This window comes from Orbicella faveolata, unplaced genomic scaffold, assembly GCF_042242905.1.
Source record: "Orbicella faveolata isolate gen_17 unplaced genomic scaffold, um_ofav_v1 contig_35, whole genome shotgun sequence".
Lineage (NCBI taxonomy): Eukaryota > Metazoa > Cnidaria > Anthozoa > Scleractinia > Merulinidae > Orbicella > Orbicella faveolata.
Genome location: NW_028301564.1, coordinates 13,858,165 through 13,875,326, shown reverse-complemented (window position 1 = coordinate 13,875,326; position 17,162 = coordinate 13,858,165). Strand labels below are relative to the sequence as shown.

The window sequence follows — 17,162 nt, the reverse complement described above, 5'->3', positions numbered from 1 at the left end:
TTTAACTGTTGGCTGACAAATGACACTGATAGATAAAATGATAAAAATAATAAAAATAAAATAAGTAGATTATAGTATTGAGAGAAGAACGCCCGGTTTCCAGACACATCTTCTATCCTGGTGAATTGGAATTTGAATATGTTGGTTTTTGTGGAGGGAGGAAAATCGGAGAACTCTGAGAGAAAAACTCTCGGAGCTAGGCGAGAACCAACAAAAAGCTCAACCCACATACGTCACTGGGCCGGAATCAATGCCGGGTCACACTGGTGGGAGGCGTGCACTCTCACCACTGCGCCATTCCTGCTCCCACCATACTTGCCTCTTATAAACTATGCTAAGCTAAGTTCCGCTGATCTGGCCCGTGGTCTTCAAACAAGGATTAAACTATGTCAGGGCGCTGCGTTTTGTGCATGTGGCAAGTAAGACTATAAATAGGAGGTCGGGTGTCCTGTATTCTTAGCCACTAGTGTCACGTGATCCTCTAAGGCTAGATCTCGCTGTTGCCGGTGACTCTGCTGTTTGCATGCAAAATCAAATAACAAACTAGCAGGGAGATTATTTTATCATGGATAACATAACAGGCTGGTATATTTTTGGTAAGATGTCATTTTTTTTAGCTTTATGTTAGTTTACTGAGATCACTGTCGTTGTTGTGACACGCCGTAGTCCCGCTCGCCAGTTTACAAAAACGTCAATTCATCAGCACAGTAATTGATTAAACTCAATACGGACACCTAAAGGACACGCAGTAGTGTCCTTGTTATTCAGGTGACCGCATTAAGCGGCCTCTCGCGAAATAAAACTCGGGGACAAGTACAATCGATACAACTTCCAGCTAAAGCAGACGGTTGAAAAGCAACAGAACGATGTTTAGTGTTTTAACTGTAACTTGAGTTCAAGAAGAATCGACCTTATGTTAATTTCTCGTGCACTTTGAGGTCTACAGATATTACAAGGGTCAAACACCAGACTGAATCAAACAATTGTTAATTAGATATGTCACGCTGCTTTGCTACTGAATCAAAAACGCTCTAACCTGTAGAAAATCAGTTTAGCGGTTTAAGTAATTTCACTTTGGAATACCGTCTCAGCTTTGTGGCTCTTGTCCTCATCAATATTTATTTTAACCCTGTTTACGTATTTCAAATCGTTGGCCTGTTGCAATTACATAAATGTCACTAAATTGTGCAAGGCAATGTGTTGCTTGAAATCTTGCGATGTAAACAAGGCAGACTTTTATAATACTGACACAGTAGAACTGCTTAGAATGATCAGTAGAAACACCCAAGTGCAATTCTTGCTCAAGCTGTTTGAAATTGACAAACAATGGATCACGAGGGTTTTCGGTTGCACGATCGCAAATTTATCACGCAATCTATTTTGTGCCTTGCTTTGTATGTTCTTCTGTTTCGTTATACTCAGAACTGAAGGGTCGTAATGATGATTGCGAATGAAGCGAAAAAATATTGTCAAATCATTGCTGAAACAGATAATATAGTATCCATCCCGTCACGTGTGCAGAGAGGGAGGTCAATGTCGAGAAATGCTTTTCCCGAGGTCTCGAATACGGCCCTTCGGCCTCGATGAGGCCGGTTCAAGTCACGGTTGGCAAAGTTCTTGATGCGTAGAGACCAAAGCTGGAAATACGCATTATATTTTTTTCAACTTTAACTTGTTAGGTAGGGAAACCTAGAAAAATTGGACTGCACAAGATTATTTGGATACATTCGCTATGGTCAAGATAACTCCCGGCCCTCCGGGAGATTTTAATCTTCAGTTACGGTATTGCAGTATTCTCCAAATCCGTGGGATACTTCACTACTTCACAGTTTTGCGATCGTTTTCGGCTTTCTGGTCGTTACACTGAGAAACAAGCTGAAACACCGTAGTCACGCGAATTACGTTACTTGAGTAAATGATCTCGGATTGTGTTCCTGACGTATCATGTCATTGTGTTTGGTTTTGGTAAATTAAATTCAACTAAGTGGAGTCTATTTCTGGCGGTGGTAATCTCTTGGCGGACACCCACGACCTTCAGTTCACCGGAAAGTCGTGAAAATCATTGTGGAACAACAACTCGAAACTACAAACTTGTGATACAAGTGACCACGAGTGAAAATAAACTACCAACGGCCTTTTAAGACTTTTCAAAGCTTTACTGCTGATATTTACTTTCACGTTTTAATACAACTCTTGTGAACAATCATTGAGATTTGGGGGGACAAAAGATTCAGGGGTTCGTTTGTCTTGCCACAAAATGATTTCTTGCGTATTATATATTTCCTGCGTATTTCCTGCGTATATACTTCTTAGATCTTATTTATTTGTTGTCAAGCGTTTTGAACATGAGACTTTGGCTCGGAAGATTGTGCAAACACTTCCCACGTTTCGACATTAAATAAATTTTTACTATGACTACTATTGAAGCGGTTTCTAAGGTTATAGGGTTATTGTATGCCCCTCTGGATCTCTCTCTCGCGCGCGCGTTATTTAAGGATTAAGGCTGTTGAGCACTGTCGTTATTTGAACTTATTTAATTTCGTGCCTCAAAATCTGAGTAATATGGAAATTACTAGGTCATTCCCGAGTTGCTTTTTGCGTCTGTTTCACAAATGGTCCTTGTACAAAACTTTTCAAATGAAAATGTATTTTACACTGTAGTAGTGCCGTGCGTGATCAATGTAATTGCAGTCAAGCCTCCGGTTACGACCACCTCTAGTAAGCGACCACTTCTCCTCAGCGACTAGTTTTCCAAAATACCAACAGTTTCACAGTCAAATCACTATATTTGGAGCCTCTTGTAAGCGACCACCTCTCGTAAGCGACCGCGGCCACTTTTAGAGCTAAACCCTTGAAATTTTCTTTTGTTTTCAACCTCTTGTAAGCGATCGCTTGACAGATATTTAGAGTGTAAATTGGATAATAAGGTGTTGCAACATCATCGCATTCCTGGGTAGTACAAGAGACGAAAATTTGGAAGCACCGGATTTCTTCTCGAAATTGACTTTACTCAGGAATAAAACATTTAAAACATGGGGTAAGCCTCTGCAGTTACCATATGCTAACGAGGGAAAATTTTCCTCAATATGGTCAAAGATCTCCTAAGCGACCATCTAGGCTTGAAATTTTGGGTGGTCGCTTACGGGAGATGCGACTGTAACTCTTTATGACGAGGAAGCAGAAGGAAACTTAATGGAGAAAGCTTTTTGCACATGTAAATTTGTACATTTTCAGTCGTGCATGTAGATTAAACAAAATAATTAAAATGTTACGAAGCCCTCTATTCGATGTCAGTCTGCATTTGTTCTTATCCTATAGGTCTGGTGTTGGTGGCTTTGGCAGGACAAGTAACATTTGCTCAGAGTAAGCGACTCAATTTCATGTTATGTTATTCTACAACTGTGATATCTTTTGCATACATACATAAATCAAGTAGAGATATTTCTTCTTTCCGTATAATGAAATGCCCAGTGTGGAAAGCCCTGTTACCACTCTACCAGAAGGGCTAAGCTTTGTGGGTCACTGAGCAGGTTCTTGAAACGCTTAATACTTATATATATATTTTTTTCTCGATATGATAGACTGTTCAACCGGGAGCGATTCATGGCTGGTTAATGCATCAACATCTTACAACACGACTATAACAAGCCCCGAGTATCCCATGGGTTATTCTGACAACATGGAATGTACATGGCAGGTTGAAATTGAAAACAAACTTTCAGGCTATGTACTGAAGGTGCTTTTCAATGACTTTGAGTTGCAACAAGATCAAGCCCTTTCATTGACTCGCTGTCCGTTTGATAACTTAACTTTTTATGATGGAAAATCGGAGTCGTCTCTCTTTCTTGGATCATTCTGTGGTACAGTTCATCCTGAAGTTATTTATTCCACTGGAATTAACATGTTCATCAAGTTGCACACAGACAGCGAGATGACTTTCAGAGGGTTCAGCATCAGTGTTTCAGCGGTTAGAGAAGGTACTGAGTAATCACATGTACATTAAAACTATATTCTTATTCAGTATTTTTTTTATTAACGCTTCTGGTGTAGTAGAATGTCAGTACAAAAACCCCCTCCGTTGTCATTCTGTTTGATTTTGGGTAGGAACGGCTCCACGACAAATAAAATTAGATGTATACCGAGCCGAACGCATTGTTGGAATATCAGTCCGAAGTCTTAATGGTATGTACCGAAGTGCGCTAGGGGGCGGCGTGGCCAAGTGGTTAAGGCTCTGGATTTTTAATCCGGAGGTCCATGGTTTAAATCGTCTTCCCTGTTAGTGGATAAATTAATTTGTGCACGGTGGCCTCGAATTCAACTTCCCCACGTCTTGTAAATATCCGTCTAGTTGGGATTTGAACAAGTTTTCAGTTCTACTTTACGATATTTGTTCCTTGATTTATTGTATTGTTTCCATTGAACATAGCAGTGCTAAATGCCTTGACATTTTGAAGAGATTTTAATCTTTAAAAAGACCAAAGGCCCATATTCTCCCACTGAATGGGTATGGTCCCGGGCAAATTTGGATAAGGAAAGAATCACTGCGCAAAATGTTTAATATGCGTCTAAATGACCAGCAGCCGGCAACGTATGCCGGCCGGTCTGAGAATTTTTGATAGATTTAAGGAATCAAAGAAATCCAGCCAATTCAGACTATCTTAGGTCGATAAAGAACTGCTAAGTGGCTTTATAGATTGCAAGTCTAAAACTTGGTTTACACGTGGCTCAGAGAAAGAGACCATGGTTTGTGACACTTAGATCTTTTTAAATCGACTGTCGGTCAAGATTTTCAAATCACTTAATGCCGGGCAGTCCGATGCTTTTTACAAATGTAAAGGGCGATAAAGCGCATGCGCGATCTTGATTGACACCAATTTTTTTAACCAATAGAAGGCGTAATATCACGAGCACCACAAATTCGCCGCGGGTCAGCTTGGAGTTTCACTTACCTTTCGAAAATTTCTTTATCCACCAGCTTTTGACCTTTTGTTTGTAAAGAATAACCCTAACCCCCGAGAGGGCTACAGGGCGAAAATAGGTTTCATCCCTAGCGGCTTCGAAACGCCATCGTGTTTCTCGACGGTATTCAACTCAAAACACAAAATATACCGTTTTTAAAAATCTTTCATAGCTGACTAAACAGTTCTTCAATACAGGCATTACTATTTTCACACGCCTCATAAGGTCGACGGAGAGGGATTTTTCCTACTAATATCAACTTTCAAAACTGTTCCGTCAGATAAAAACTTAGAAATTGCCGCACATGCGCAGAAGGGTGTCAAATGCCCTAAAGGAATCGAAGAAACCCATCCAATAAAAACTACCTTATGTCGATTGAGAAGTGCGAAGCAATCCAGAAGAGCTTTATAGATCTCAAGTCTACCGCTTAGTTTACTCTGGGCTGCCGGTCACGGTTTTAAAATCACTGTATCCTAGCTAGGATCGAAATGAACTAAGTGTCACAAACTTGGTCTCGTTCTCTGAGCCCAGAATTGGATGGGTTCCTTCGATTAATTGAATTTTAGAAAAATATCAGACTGTCAGTCATTTTGTGGTTTGTAAATCTTGACCGGCTGCTGATCATTTAGCCACAGTGTTAAATATAAAATTCCCACAATATAATCATTGGATAACAAAGAAACCGTAGACTTCAATCGCGCGATTCTGATTAAGGGACAACTTAGCGTCAACTCAAATCTGAAGTTTTCAAAAACAAGGAAGGGAACGAAAGTTGTAAAATGTATCGAGAAATATCGGAAGCTAACTACTCGAGTCTTGTTATTGGCAACCTGAATGAACTTTAGTCGTGTTATTTAAGGTAGTTGTAATGATGTAATGTGCTTAACTTTCAGAGTGATAGAATTCCCAATTTAATATGACGGACTCTGACAAAAAGAACTGAAATGACTTGATTTATGAGAGCATATTCAATTTAAAACTATAACTGACAAATTTGTCTCAAGCGCATTGTAAAAACCCATAATAATGTCGCTTTAATTTTTTTTTCTTACTTTTAGACGAGGCCGTTGGGATATGTCGTTACCCTTATAAAGATTATATTGACGTTAGGTATAAGAGCACTGGAACAATTTTCTCCCCGGATTATCCCGCACCTTATCCAGATAATGCATTATGCGTCTGGAGATTCTCTACTCATCGTGGTGAACGACTCGAGATAAAGTTTGTAGATTTTGAACTCAGAGGAAGTTCCATGAATGATGTTGACGATGATTGCAATTATAACATGGACCATGTTGGAATAGATTACGGTTCGTGGCCAGTCCAACAAAACACTTATTGTGGAAACCTGACGGCCTTTGATGTCTATTCGACTTACCCTGCTTTTCAAATGTATGTTAGTTTTCTTGCCATCCCCATTGGCGTGCGAGGAAAAAGAGGTTTCAAAGCACATTTTGAAGCTGTCGAAGCGCCTGACTTGACACACACAGGTATTTGCACTGTCTTAATTACGTATTTAATTCTTTTATTTCTTAGTTTGTTTAACTCTTCTGAATACCATATATGCCATCTTTTCCGAGCCAAAGGCGTGAGATTTTTAATCGGGATTGCCAGTATTTTCGAGGAGGGCCTGGTCATAACTGAACACGTTCGAAGATTTCCAAGAACGTTCTAAACATTTCCAAAGATGTCCCAAAGATTTCTAGGTCCCAGTCCTGGATGTCGTGCGAGGCGCGGTGGCCTCATGGTTGGTGCGCTCGTCTCCAGAACGAGTGCTCCGGGTTCGAGCCCTGGCCGGGGACATTGTGTTGTGTTCTTGGGCAAGACACTTTACTCTCACAGTACCTCTCTCCACCCAGGTGTATAAATGGGTACCGGCGAACTTAATGCTGGGGGTAACCCTGCAATGGACTAGCATCCCATCTAGGGGATAGTAGAAATACTTCTAGTGGTTTCATGCTACAAAAACTGGGATAAGCTCCGGCCTGGTGGGCCACTTGGCTCGTATGCAGACTTTACCTTTACCAGTCCTAGATGTGTTCCTCCCAAAACTAGCAAGTTCCCTTCTAATGGGGTCTGGGTAAGGTTTCACTAGCTGGCAGCTGAGAGTCGGCTTAAATTTGAACTGCCAGTTGAGAATGATTTTGTTCCTGAGATGTGCAAAATTGACTGAAAGCTTGGGGATCAAAATTTAACGGTGATAGCCATGAAATCATTTAAAATTTACCAGCATCCCATCCAAACCCCCCTCTAAAAGAGGGGAGGCTGGGGGCCGTCATTTACGCGAGCGATTCTCTTCTGTTCTGGTTGAAGTTTGAACATTTTTCGCCAGTGTGTCACACATCTATTTTGTCATGGCAATTTTTAGTAACTTTTACTGTTAGTAGGTGTAATTTATAGGCGTGAGATCAAACTTTGTCGCCTAGGCTGATTTCCGTTTCGTAAACGGTCGATGCCATCATTGGTAACCAAGCTTTTTAGAATGGACGATGCCATATCTGCTTTAGTTTAGGCCTGGACAACGTAGAAACTGGTTATATAATTTGTTGATGGAGTAAAACGCACTCACCAAATGCTTAATTGTTCATATGCGCACTGGTTCGCTTGCGGCTAGCTTTCATTTGATGGTTGGGGCATCTCTGTCATTAATATTTGAAAACAGTCACGTTTTATAATTACATTTTGTGGAAATTTGGCGGATCAATCTGGTAGTGTAGTGGTTTAAGAGGGATGTTAGGAAACAGAGGTTCCGGGTTCGATACTGGGTGGTTACTAACAAATTCTCTTTTTTCTTTAATTTTAGTGGAGAAAAATTCGTTGATAGTCACAAAAATTTCTCAGGGTCGCGAAAATGGCATCAACCGTTTGCGAAACGGACCACTGCGTCTCCTAGTAGGTGTGGCGAGTTATCTGGTATAGAATATTTCATTGCAGCTGTCAGTCGGTGTCAGTTCAGTCATCTATGGATAATCTAGTCGTATAGCTAAACTTCCGGTCTCGAACTGAGCACGCAAATCTTGTACATTTTCTCCTTGCTTAGCCAGATTATCTTTAACGATATTCTCTTGTACTTGTTTCCAGTTTTCGATGAGGAGTTGTGTCTCCCAGGAAACGCCAACAATCTAAACCTGAAGCTAAATGGTTCACACGGAACTCTGCAAAGCCCAATGGAAGATTACTTTTTTCTCCGGTGTGAATGGCTTATCACTGTACCAGAGGGAAAAGTTGTGGAACTCAGCTTTGAGAGATTCCAATTGCTTCCCCGCGAAAGGAAGGCATGTTATGGCAGTTCGCTGGAAGTTTATGATGGGAAGACCGAAGATTCGTTGGGAATTTACTGTGATATTGTAGTTCCAGAACCCATGAGGTCAAGCAGTCGGTACATGCGGGTTCGTTTCATATCAAGGAGTGGATACTTTAGGCTCTACCCGGGGTTTAAAGCCACATTCAACGCTGTGGATAAACCAAGTAAGATTAAAGTGTTTAAGAGTAGGTATAATTGACATTTATTCTTTAAAATTGAGGTGAGTAGTGGCAGAATATTTGCCGAGCCGCGAAGCAGTGAGGCAAATATTCTGCCGCTATTCGCCGAGATTGAAAAGAATAATAGTTTTAGTATATAAACACGAAGTGATCCCAACAACAAACGAAAAGAGACCCATTAAAAGTCGATTTCATTAACCTCATTAATGCGTGGAAAACTGGCGTGCAAACGGCACGAAGCATGCACCAACTGAACTATTTACAGAACTTTCAAACATGGCAAATCTAGATAAACTTCGAGAAAATCCTCGTTACAATCTAGCAGAATGGTCTTTCAACAGCATTCAAATCACTAATCTTAATCGAAAGTCTGTTTGCAAAACGATTTTACTGTTCGATCAAAGTTTCTTTTTCACATAAAATGAAAATTGAAAGAACAGTTGGCGAAGGATCACCTGAAAATATGCTGTGTACACATGACTTTGGTGAAAACTGAATGTTTTCTTGCATAACGGCGTAGAGGTGCTTCGTTGAATAGCACTGCATGCTTCTGCCAATGAGCCCTGTGGCATTCCTTTCTGTCAATTCCGGGCGCCCGCGGAGCGACTTGGCGGTCGGGTTTGCTTACTCTATTAATCATAACAATTACAATTTCCTTAAATGTGATTGGTGCATAAACTGGTGTATTTTGCTCTAATTAATCTACAAAGTTGTAATCGGACAGTGTAATCGGACACTTAGCTGTAATCGGACACCTGTAATCGGACAGTTACATGAGCCAATCATTTTAAGTGCTCTCCACTAAATCCACCAATCACAGCATTGATTACAGTCACTGTAGTAACCAATTCAAGAGACTGACTTTGTAAAATTGTGCAGGTTTAGTTTCCGATGACCTTTTTCTTAATTATGATGTTTAAAAATGACTGTTAAAAGCTATTTTTTTCAAATTGTGGGAAATTGTAATGGTTACGATTAATTGGTAACAGGACATCGTGTCGTCCAATTCAGTCCGTAATGACACTCCTGATTAACAAATCCGACTCCCGCTTCGCTGTCGTCCGATTTTGTTAATCACTCGTATGATTACAGACCGAATTGGATTCCACTCAGTCCTATTACCATTATTAACCATACTTACATTGTTGAGATCTGTGATTGCCAAAGTCGGACGTCGGTAAGTCTTTTCTCTCCTTTGAAAACTTTCAGACCAAATTTCAAAGCGTTCTTTGTATTTTTTTGGTACAGCATCTTTTTTTATTCTCAGGATTTCCGATTCAGAAACACTGGCGGAACGCGACTTTATGCCGGCCATGTTGAATTTTGCTTGAATCGTATATTATTCACTCGGTAGGAGGTGAATGATGCTCATTAGCCAGAGATAGCGAACCAATCAGATTGCTTGAACACGAAGATCACTGAGTGTGTAAATACAAAAACCTTTTATCATAGGGCTGAACTGGTCCGCGTTGAAAAAGAAAATTGTGATTGGTTCTCCTAGCGATCTGAATTTTACAATATGGACCGCTAGGATGGACCGCTCAAGAATTAATTTCTGCGAATCTCTTTTTCAATTCATTGCGCAAAACAAAAAAATGTTTTTTGTTCAGTAGAAATCTGTTTACCTTAATGTTTTGAGGACAATTTCAGTTAACTGTTCACAAAAGCGAAGCGAAAACGTACTTTTCGCTCGGGCGTTTACCGAGAATGGATCGCCGAGACGTATCAAATTAATTTATCAGCAGATTAAAATAAAAAATTAATTTATCGGCAGATTAAAATACTTTATTGAACTAGCTTGTTCGGTATGTATCGGAGAATATAGGTCTTGTTCTCTTTTAACAGGTTTATGGACCTGCTGCAAAAATAGTAACAATTCGACCAATATTTCACCAGTACGCACCTCACGTTACTTCAATAACACATATATCACTGATTCTCAGAAATAACGTTTCCCAGCCTGGAAAAGGACGTTAATTGGATTGAATTTTGGTCTCAGCACAGTCCTAAATTATGCGTGTGGCTTAGTTTTAAAACGCTATCTTTCAAAATTCTTGGTCCCATCTTCAATTTAATTTAAGTCAGCAACTATGACTATAGGACTTATACTTTTACTAGCTGGCGGACCAAACTTCCTTGCCACATTTCCTATCCTTTTCGCGTCACATTATACGTTGCTTAGAGTGAGAGCAAAGGTCTTTCCTTCTAGACTGTTCCTAGCTCTACACTGCAAAGTTAACTCTACCAACCAAAATCATTTCTGGCCTTGGCCTTCTATCACTTCCCCGGTAAGTAAAACATTTGCGTCTCTCGCATGCGCACTTCTTTTGCACTACGCCATCTGCAGGTACATGTTAACAGTTGGATTTCAGTGAGAGTGTATAAAAAATATAGTCAAAAACTATTCAATGGATAAAGTCAAGAAATTGTGATATTATAGACGATATATAAAGAAGACAGTTCTCAAAGTTTAAGGTGCGTGCGTTGTCCCAAAGTTGAGATATTCGTCGAAATGTTTCGCGCAAAATTATAGAGGCTAGTATGGAGCTGCCATGTTGGTGGACCTCCTTAGTGCTCCAGTATGGCGGCCGGAAAATAGTGTAAACATCTGGAACTTACTTTGGCTATCTAGTCGACTAATTATCTGAACCGAACCAAAAAACATTTACACAACACTTTTCCTAATACTTTTACTAAAAATCACTAGATAAGTGTATATTTTTCGACAAACGCGATCTTAGCTTTATGTCACGCATCGCCATAACTCTGAAATTCAAAATGCGCTGGTTTCCAAACGAGGGACGCTATTGAGCTGGAAAGTTGTAAAAAGATATGAATTTAGTACCTCTTATGCCTGATGAGGATAAAACCTTTACTGGCTCTTTAGTTTTGGATTTGAGAATTTGATGACGTCACGTGAACACACTCAGAATTTTCGACAGATAACAGCTAGTTTTTCAGCTGCAAGCCGTTAACAGTAAGTGGTTAGCGATACGTTGCTATTTTGGTGTTCTTGGTTTCAGCGTAGGTTCACTAAACTTGATTTGGTCACAGTGGGAAACTTTTGCATTCATTTTAGTCGTGTACTTGGTAGCGCAGTTGATTAGGTCAATGCCAACCCGGCGCGCGCGTGGTGGTTAAAACATGCCTTACGTGATGCGCAGAACGTGTGCTCTCTAACAAAAGTAAGCACCGTCCTTGAGCCAGACTGGCTACAAGTCGACCTTCGATTAGTCATTCCTCGAGCGAAGCGAGAGGGGGAAACCTTCGCTCAGTCTCTAGCGAAGTAGTCCCTGCGGCTAGTCCCTGCAACTAGTCCCCTGAAGAGTTTACACGAAGGGTCTGGTCGCAGAGAATTGTCCCACGTACAGTTCACACGGAGCGTTTTGAGAAACAAGTCGCAGGGGTTTGTCCCAAAAATTCAATCTGGTTTGAATTCGTGGGACTAGTCGCAGGGACCAAAGTTTGGTCCCTGCGACTAGATTTTGAAGCAAAAATGGCCAGTTCACACGATGGGACTTGTTCCCGCGACTTGTTGCAGTGACTAGTCCCCTCGTGTGTGCCGACCTTAAACTTAAAGCCGTTCACATCGGCAATAATTAAGAACAAACTGAGCTTGAGGTTTGATGGATCTCTTTAGTTCAGTCTTTTTATTCACTGTCTGTTTTGATTTAAAGTGACTTATTCTGCTAAGTAGGTCGTGTGTTCCATTTTGTCTTTAGATAATTTGGCGATAATACTTGGCACCGTATGCGGTGTGATATTCCTAGTGATTGTAGTGGTCTGCATTGGTGTTTTTCTTGCAAAACGAAAGAAGGCGCGCAACACTGAAGCGGGTGATGGAATTCCAGTGTCGACAATTACAACTTCAGCATCTCAACCGTCAGCAAACCCCTACTCACCCCCTCCAGTGGGGTCTACTTCAGACTCAACAAGCTCAGCGGTATCATCTTCTTCGAATCCAAATCCAGAAGAATCACCCCCACGCTACCCTGGAGAAAAAAATGTGCCACAGTATCCACCTCCGGGTGAATTATATCCATGGCAACAGAGTTGTAACAGTGCTTAGACTCCCGAAAGTCGGTAGACTGTGAATCGACATGTTTAACATAACAGCGGGACTTCGTTATTACTCCTCGGTTTTTGCGAGTGGTTTGTTCAACTCTGTCTCAAGTAATTCCAGAGAATGTCACGAAGATGAATGGCAAGAGACTGTTGCGATTCAAGGCTAGTAGTTGAAACATTTCAGCCAAATCTCGTAATTACGCAACTAATTAGCATTCGATTACGTATAAGTCTTCTTTGTGCTCCAAGTAGAGATTTCCGAGTAGTGCATTATCTCTAGTACAACAACGACAACGATAACAACGATGATAACTTTATTTACACTGTAAATAACAAAGGTATGCACAAAAATCAGTCTACCTGCCACTGAAAGTAGCAGTGACAGGCTATTCGAAGTGGAGGCAGGACCTATCTAGCTCGGACGTTTCTTTCTTTCGTAAGCTTACATTATTGTACACTGTCAGATTGAAACTGTCCTCATCAGTCATGGACTAAACTTTTCATAGTTTCTTTGGGAAGTTGTTTCATCAGTTTGATATCACTACTCGTAAAATGCTGAGGCTCTTAAAGTACTAGAAACAGAAAAAGTACGTAAAGCTATATAATTATTTAATTACAGATTCTGAAAAAGAAAACCCATATAGGCATAGATTGAAACACAGATTGCAATTCAGATCGACCTTTCTCTTTAGCAAGACACTTTACTAGAAACGTTTGCCCTTTAGCAGAGAGAGTGTACAGATTTAAACTGACACCGATATAGATAAATCAACACGTGTGGACTGATAAACCAACAAGTGTGGACTGATAAACAAACAAGTGTGGACTGATAAACCAACAAGTGTGGACTGATAAACCAACAAGTATGGACTGATAAACCAACAAGTGTGGAATGATAAACCAACGCACAAGTGTGGACTGATAAACCAACAAGTGTGGAATGATAAACCAACAAGTGTGGACAGATAAACCAACAAGTGTGGACTGATAAACCAGCAAGTGTGGATTGATAAACCAACAAGTGTGTAGACTGATAAACCAACAAGTGTGGACTGATAAACCAACAAGTGTGAACTGATAAACCAACAAGTGTGTGGACTGATAAATCAACAAGTGTGTGGACTGATAAACCAACAAGTGTGGATTGATAAACCAACAAGTGTGAACTGATAAACCAACAAGTGTGTGGACTGATAAACTAACAAGTGTGGACTGATAAACAACAAGTGTGGACTCTATAGATTTGAGCCAACAGAGGATGAAGGGTAAGAGATGTAATCCCTCATATGGATCTTGTTACCAAGGTAACCTCTCTCAAATTAGTTTTGTATCACTCGCGGCTTCAAAACTTCCAGGGTTCTGAAAATATAGCCAATCCTGTGTCGTGAATGTTACTCACATGGACAGCAAGGTCGACATGAGATGGATTATCTTGGGAATGAGCACCTATTAGTGGGATTAACACTAACACTAACACTCTTACCCTCCATGCTCTCTTAATTATACATATACAGACATTGATATCAGATAAACACAATTCTGAGTATGGACTCAATATATTTTGATATATTGGACCTAACACCTGCAAATCATTGAACGATACGACCAAGAAGTCTTTTTTATTGCAAAACACATAATTGGTTACACGACACAATACTTACAATACAGCACAACAAAATACAGTACATTACAGAGCAGCGTAGTGCATTGCAGTGCAGTGCAGTGCCGCACAGTACAGTACTTTGCACTCCACTACACTGCAATGCAATACAATACAATACCATAAAATATTTTAATCGACTATATATTTACCATGCGATTCTTACATTACAAGGAGGTGGTTACGCGTACGCTATACAACAATACAATAACTTACTAACAGTTGTTACTAACATAGATACTTATACTAATACCTAAAATAGCAACATTACATACCGCTTAGCTAGCAATCTTAAAAGTTAATTCTAGTATTGTGGTTAATTATTTTAATACTGGTGCTGTTATCTAGAGTTATTTTCTTTTCAATTTTCATGGAGGTTAACAGTAGCTGTGTATATACTTGCAGCTTAGGTATGGAGCTCTTTAATTTACAAGTATACATGTAACGTCTAGCAAGAAGTAGCAGGTGGTGTAGGAGTACATTCGATACATTTTCAATTAGACCTTGGTAGAAAGAGGGAGAAAAAATGGGAAATCCGTTCAAGTAAGTTTTTTCAAAATGCTTGGGTATGTTTGCAGTTCCAAAACAGGTGGACCAAAGTATCAGTAGTTGTTTCCCCATAGAAGGATCAAGAGTCCACTTGTTCAATGCCTATCTTATAGAGAAAATCATCTGTCGCAATTCGTCTAAGCAGAAACTTAAACTGGAATAATCTGAGCTTTGTTTCCATGTACAGAGGAATGACAGACATAGTAAAAGTTTATCCAGTTAACGGTCGAATCTCCCACCATATCCCCTTCAGAAAGCCATTTTACTTGACTCTGTAATGGTGTAGAGGCCTTGTCTTGTTCAAGGCGTCTGTAAGATTCTTTGTCAATATTTGAGCGTGACAAAAGCTAGACTCGCTGTCATTTGAAGATGGGTTATCTAAGACTGGTGAGCATACTTTCTTGAATTGTTTTAAGGCTGCCAAAACTTTAAAGTACTCAAGGTAGTTGGTTTTAATATTATATTTAGCGACAAAATGCATTATAGCTGAAGAATGTCTGATCTTTATATATTACTATATAATATTTTAGAACACGATCATTATAGGGGAATCCTTGTTTATAGTATTCGCCTCATTAGCATAAATTAGCAATTCCGTTTCTGATGGAACTACAAATAAATCAGTTCTGAATATTAAGAGGTCATAGTACGATTAAATCTGCCAATGAATATGAGCCTGACGTATTGAATACTTTTTGTTCGACACGGGTTTAAAAACTGAAAATTTTACAAAGAATGTATGAGCTCATTAGCGCTTTCGCCACCCATAAATTTTTGAAAGACAATGTCTCCTTGAATATTACACCCAAAGAGCTAAAATTTCACCACGTATTAAATTTCACTAGCTCTTTAGCTGCCTGGAGTCAATTCATATTTAACATGTTTCCTTCTGTACGCAAAGCCTTATGCAAATGAGCAAAAATGCAGACAATGACGTCAGCATAAATCCCATCTATATGTAATGAGTTTAAAATAAGTGATAGTCTATCAGTTTTTAAAACCTATTTTTTATCACTGAGAGGCATAGTGATTGTCGAAGTAGATAGGTATGCATACCTACATTTCTTTTTGACTGGACAGATAATCTCGTTCCCAGATCTCTTGTGGGCGAAGCCGAAGAGATCTGGGAACGAGATTACTGGAGACATTAACCATAAAGATAAGGCCTTAACAAGTTTCGTTTGATTTAGAGTGTATAAATAAACTAGATACAAAGTGCGTATGTATACATCAACAGATATAGATGTAGAAAATTGACAGAGAGCTATATAAAGATACAGATTATACATGCATATAACTCAGTAGATATGCGTTGCATAACAACTGTATTGCTGTATGAAGTAATTAAAAAGAGCTAAGGTCTTTATGGTCAAGGTTGTAGGATTTTACTAAGTAATAGATGCGTTTAAAATTATAAACACGATAAAAACCGGCTTAAGGAATTAAAGTAGTAACCTAAACAAATTAAAAGGATTATATTTTAGTTTTCCGGAGTAATCTGTTAGGAGGTTACTGGGCTCGAAACTAAGGACGTAAAGAAATAGCTTCTTCCGCTGTTTAGCACTGTGTCGATTTTCCAGACGCATACGCCTGAGAGACTTGCTATTTATGATATAGGATCGCAAAATGTCCTTTGCACGGCAAAAAATACACACAATGTTCCACCTCCCTCATTATCAGCTGGGTATCTACCTCCTTCTCCCTAAATATGTCAAATTCCAACCATCCTCAGAGACTCAAATGTAAACCAAGAGGAAATGAACGTTAGAGAGCCAAATCAATGTGAGTAAAGGTTTGTAACAGGCCCGGCTCTTAAATTATCCTAAGCTAAGTTCTGATTATCTCGCCCGTGGATTTCAACCACGGATTAAACTACACGTAAGGGCGCTGCGTGGTATATAAACAGGAGCTCGGGTGTCCTGCATTGGTCGCCCCCAGTGTCATGTGATCCTCTGAGACTAGATTTGTATCCAGTCTGTACCAGTCTCGGTCATCGTGCACTCTGCTGTTGCGGTGTCACAGTGATTTGGGTATCCCTGAGTTTTGGGTACCCCCGTACCCAAATCCCTAGTGTTTTGGGTATCCCCACTGGGGATACCCAAAACACTGAAAGCTTAAAACTGGGGCAAGTGAAATCATCCACAAGTCTGCTCAAACCCAATTATCTTCTTACTAAGCTTTGTCTCAACAAATTAAAGCGTTATTTTACTTGATATAAAGACAATACGTCGCTGAAAATGGTCGCAATTTAGAACAGACTGTCTGATCCGAGTCCGCAGTATAACGACATACAAAACCGAATTCGCGCGCCAAAGTGCCTTGTATGAACATGCGCTTGGTGCCTATCGATAACCCTTGCAATGCCGTTATTTTAGATACGAAAGGCACATTCTAAACCTCGTATAGTTCGGCAATTAAATTTAATCAATATGCGAACGAACACACT

General features: G+C 39.9%; 1 protein-coding gene across 1 annotated transcript; it reads left to right on the top strand.

Annotated features, from left to right (window-relative positions):
- Positions 1-481: 481 nt before the first annotated feature.
- On the top strand, positions 482-16,089 carry LOC110049334 (dorsal-ventral patterning tolloid-like protein 1). The gene is made up of 6 exons (XM_089274318.1): positions 482-596; positions 3,319-3,363; positions 3,582-3,977; positions 6,018-6,449; positions 8,041-8,427; positions 12,165-16,089. The coding sequence occupies exons 1-6, from the start codon at positions 566-568 to the stop codon at positions 12,509-12,511; spliced, it is 1,638 nt and encodes a 545-aa protein (XP_089130444.1). The 5' UTR covers positions 482-565; the 3' UTR covers positions 12,512-16,089.
- The last annotated feature ends 1,073 nt before the right edge of the window (positions 16,090-17,162 follow it).

Coding starts and splice junctions, on each gene's coding strand:
- LOC110049334 (XM_089274318.1), top strand. CDS start 566: ATGGATAACATAACAGGCTGGTATATTTTTG. Junction 3,364..3,581: donor ACAAGTAACATTTGCTCAGA/GTAAGCGACTCA, acceptor TCGATATGATAG/ACTGTTCAACCGGGAGCGAT. Junction 6,450..8,040: donor GCCTGACTTGACACACACAG/GTATTTGCACTG, acceptor ACTTGTTTCCAG/TTTTCGATGAGGAGTTGTGT.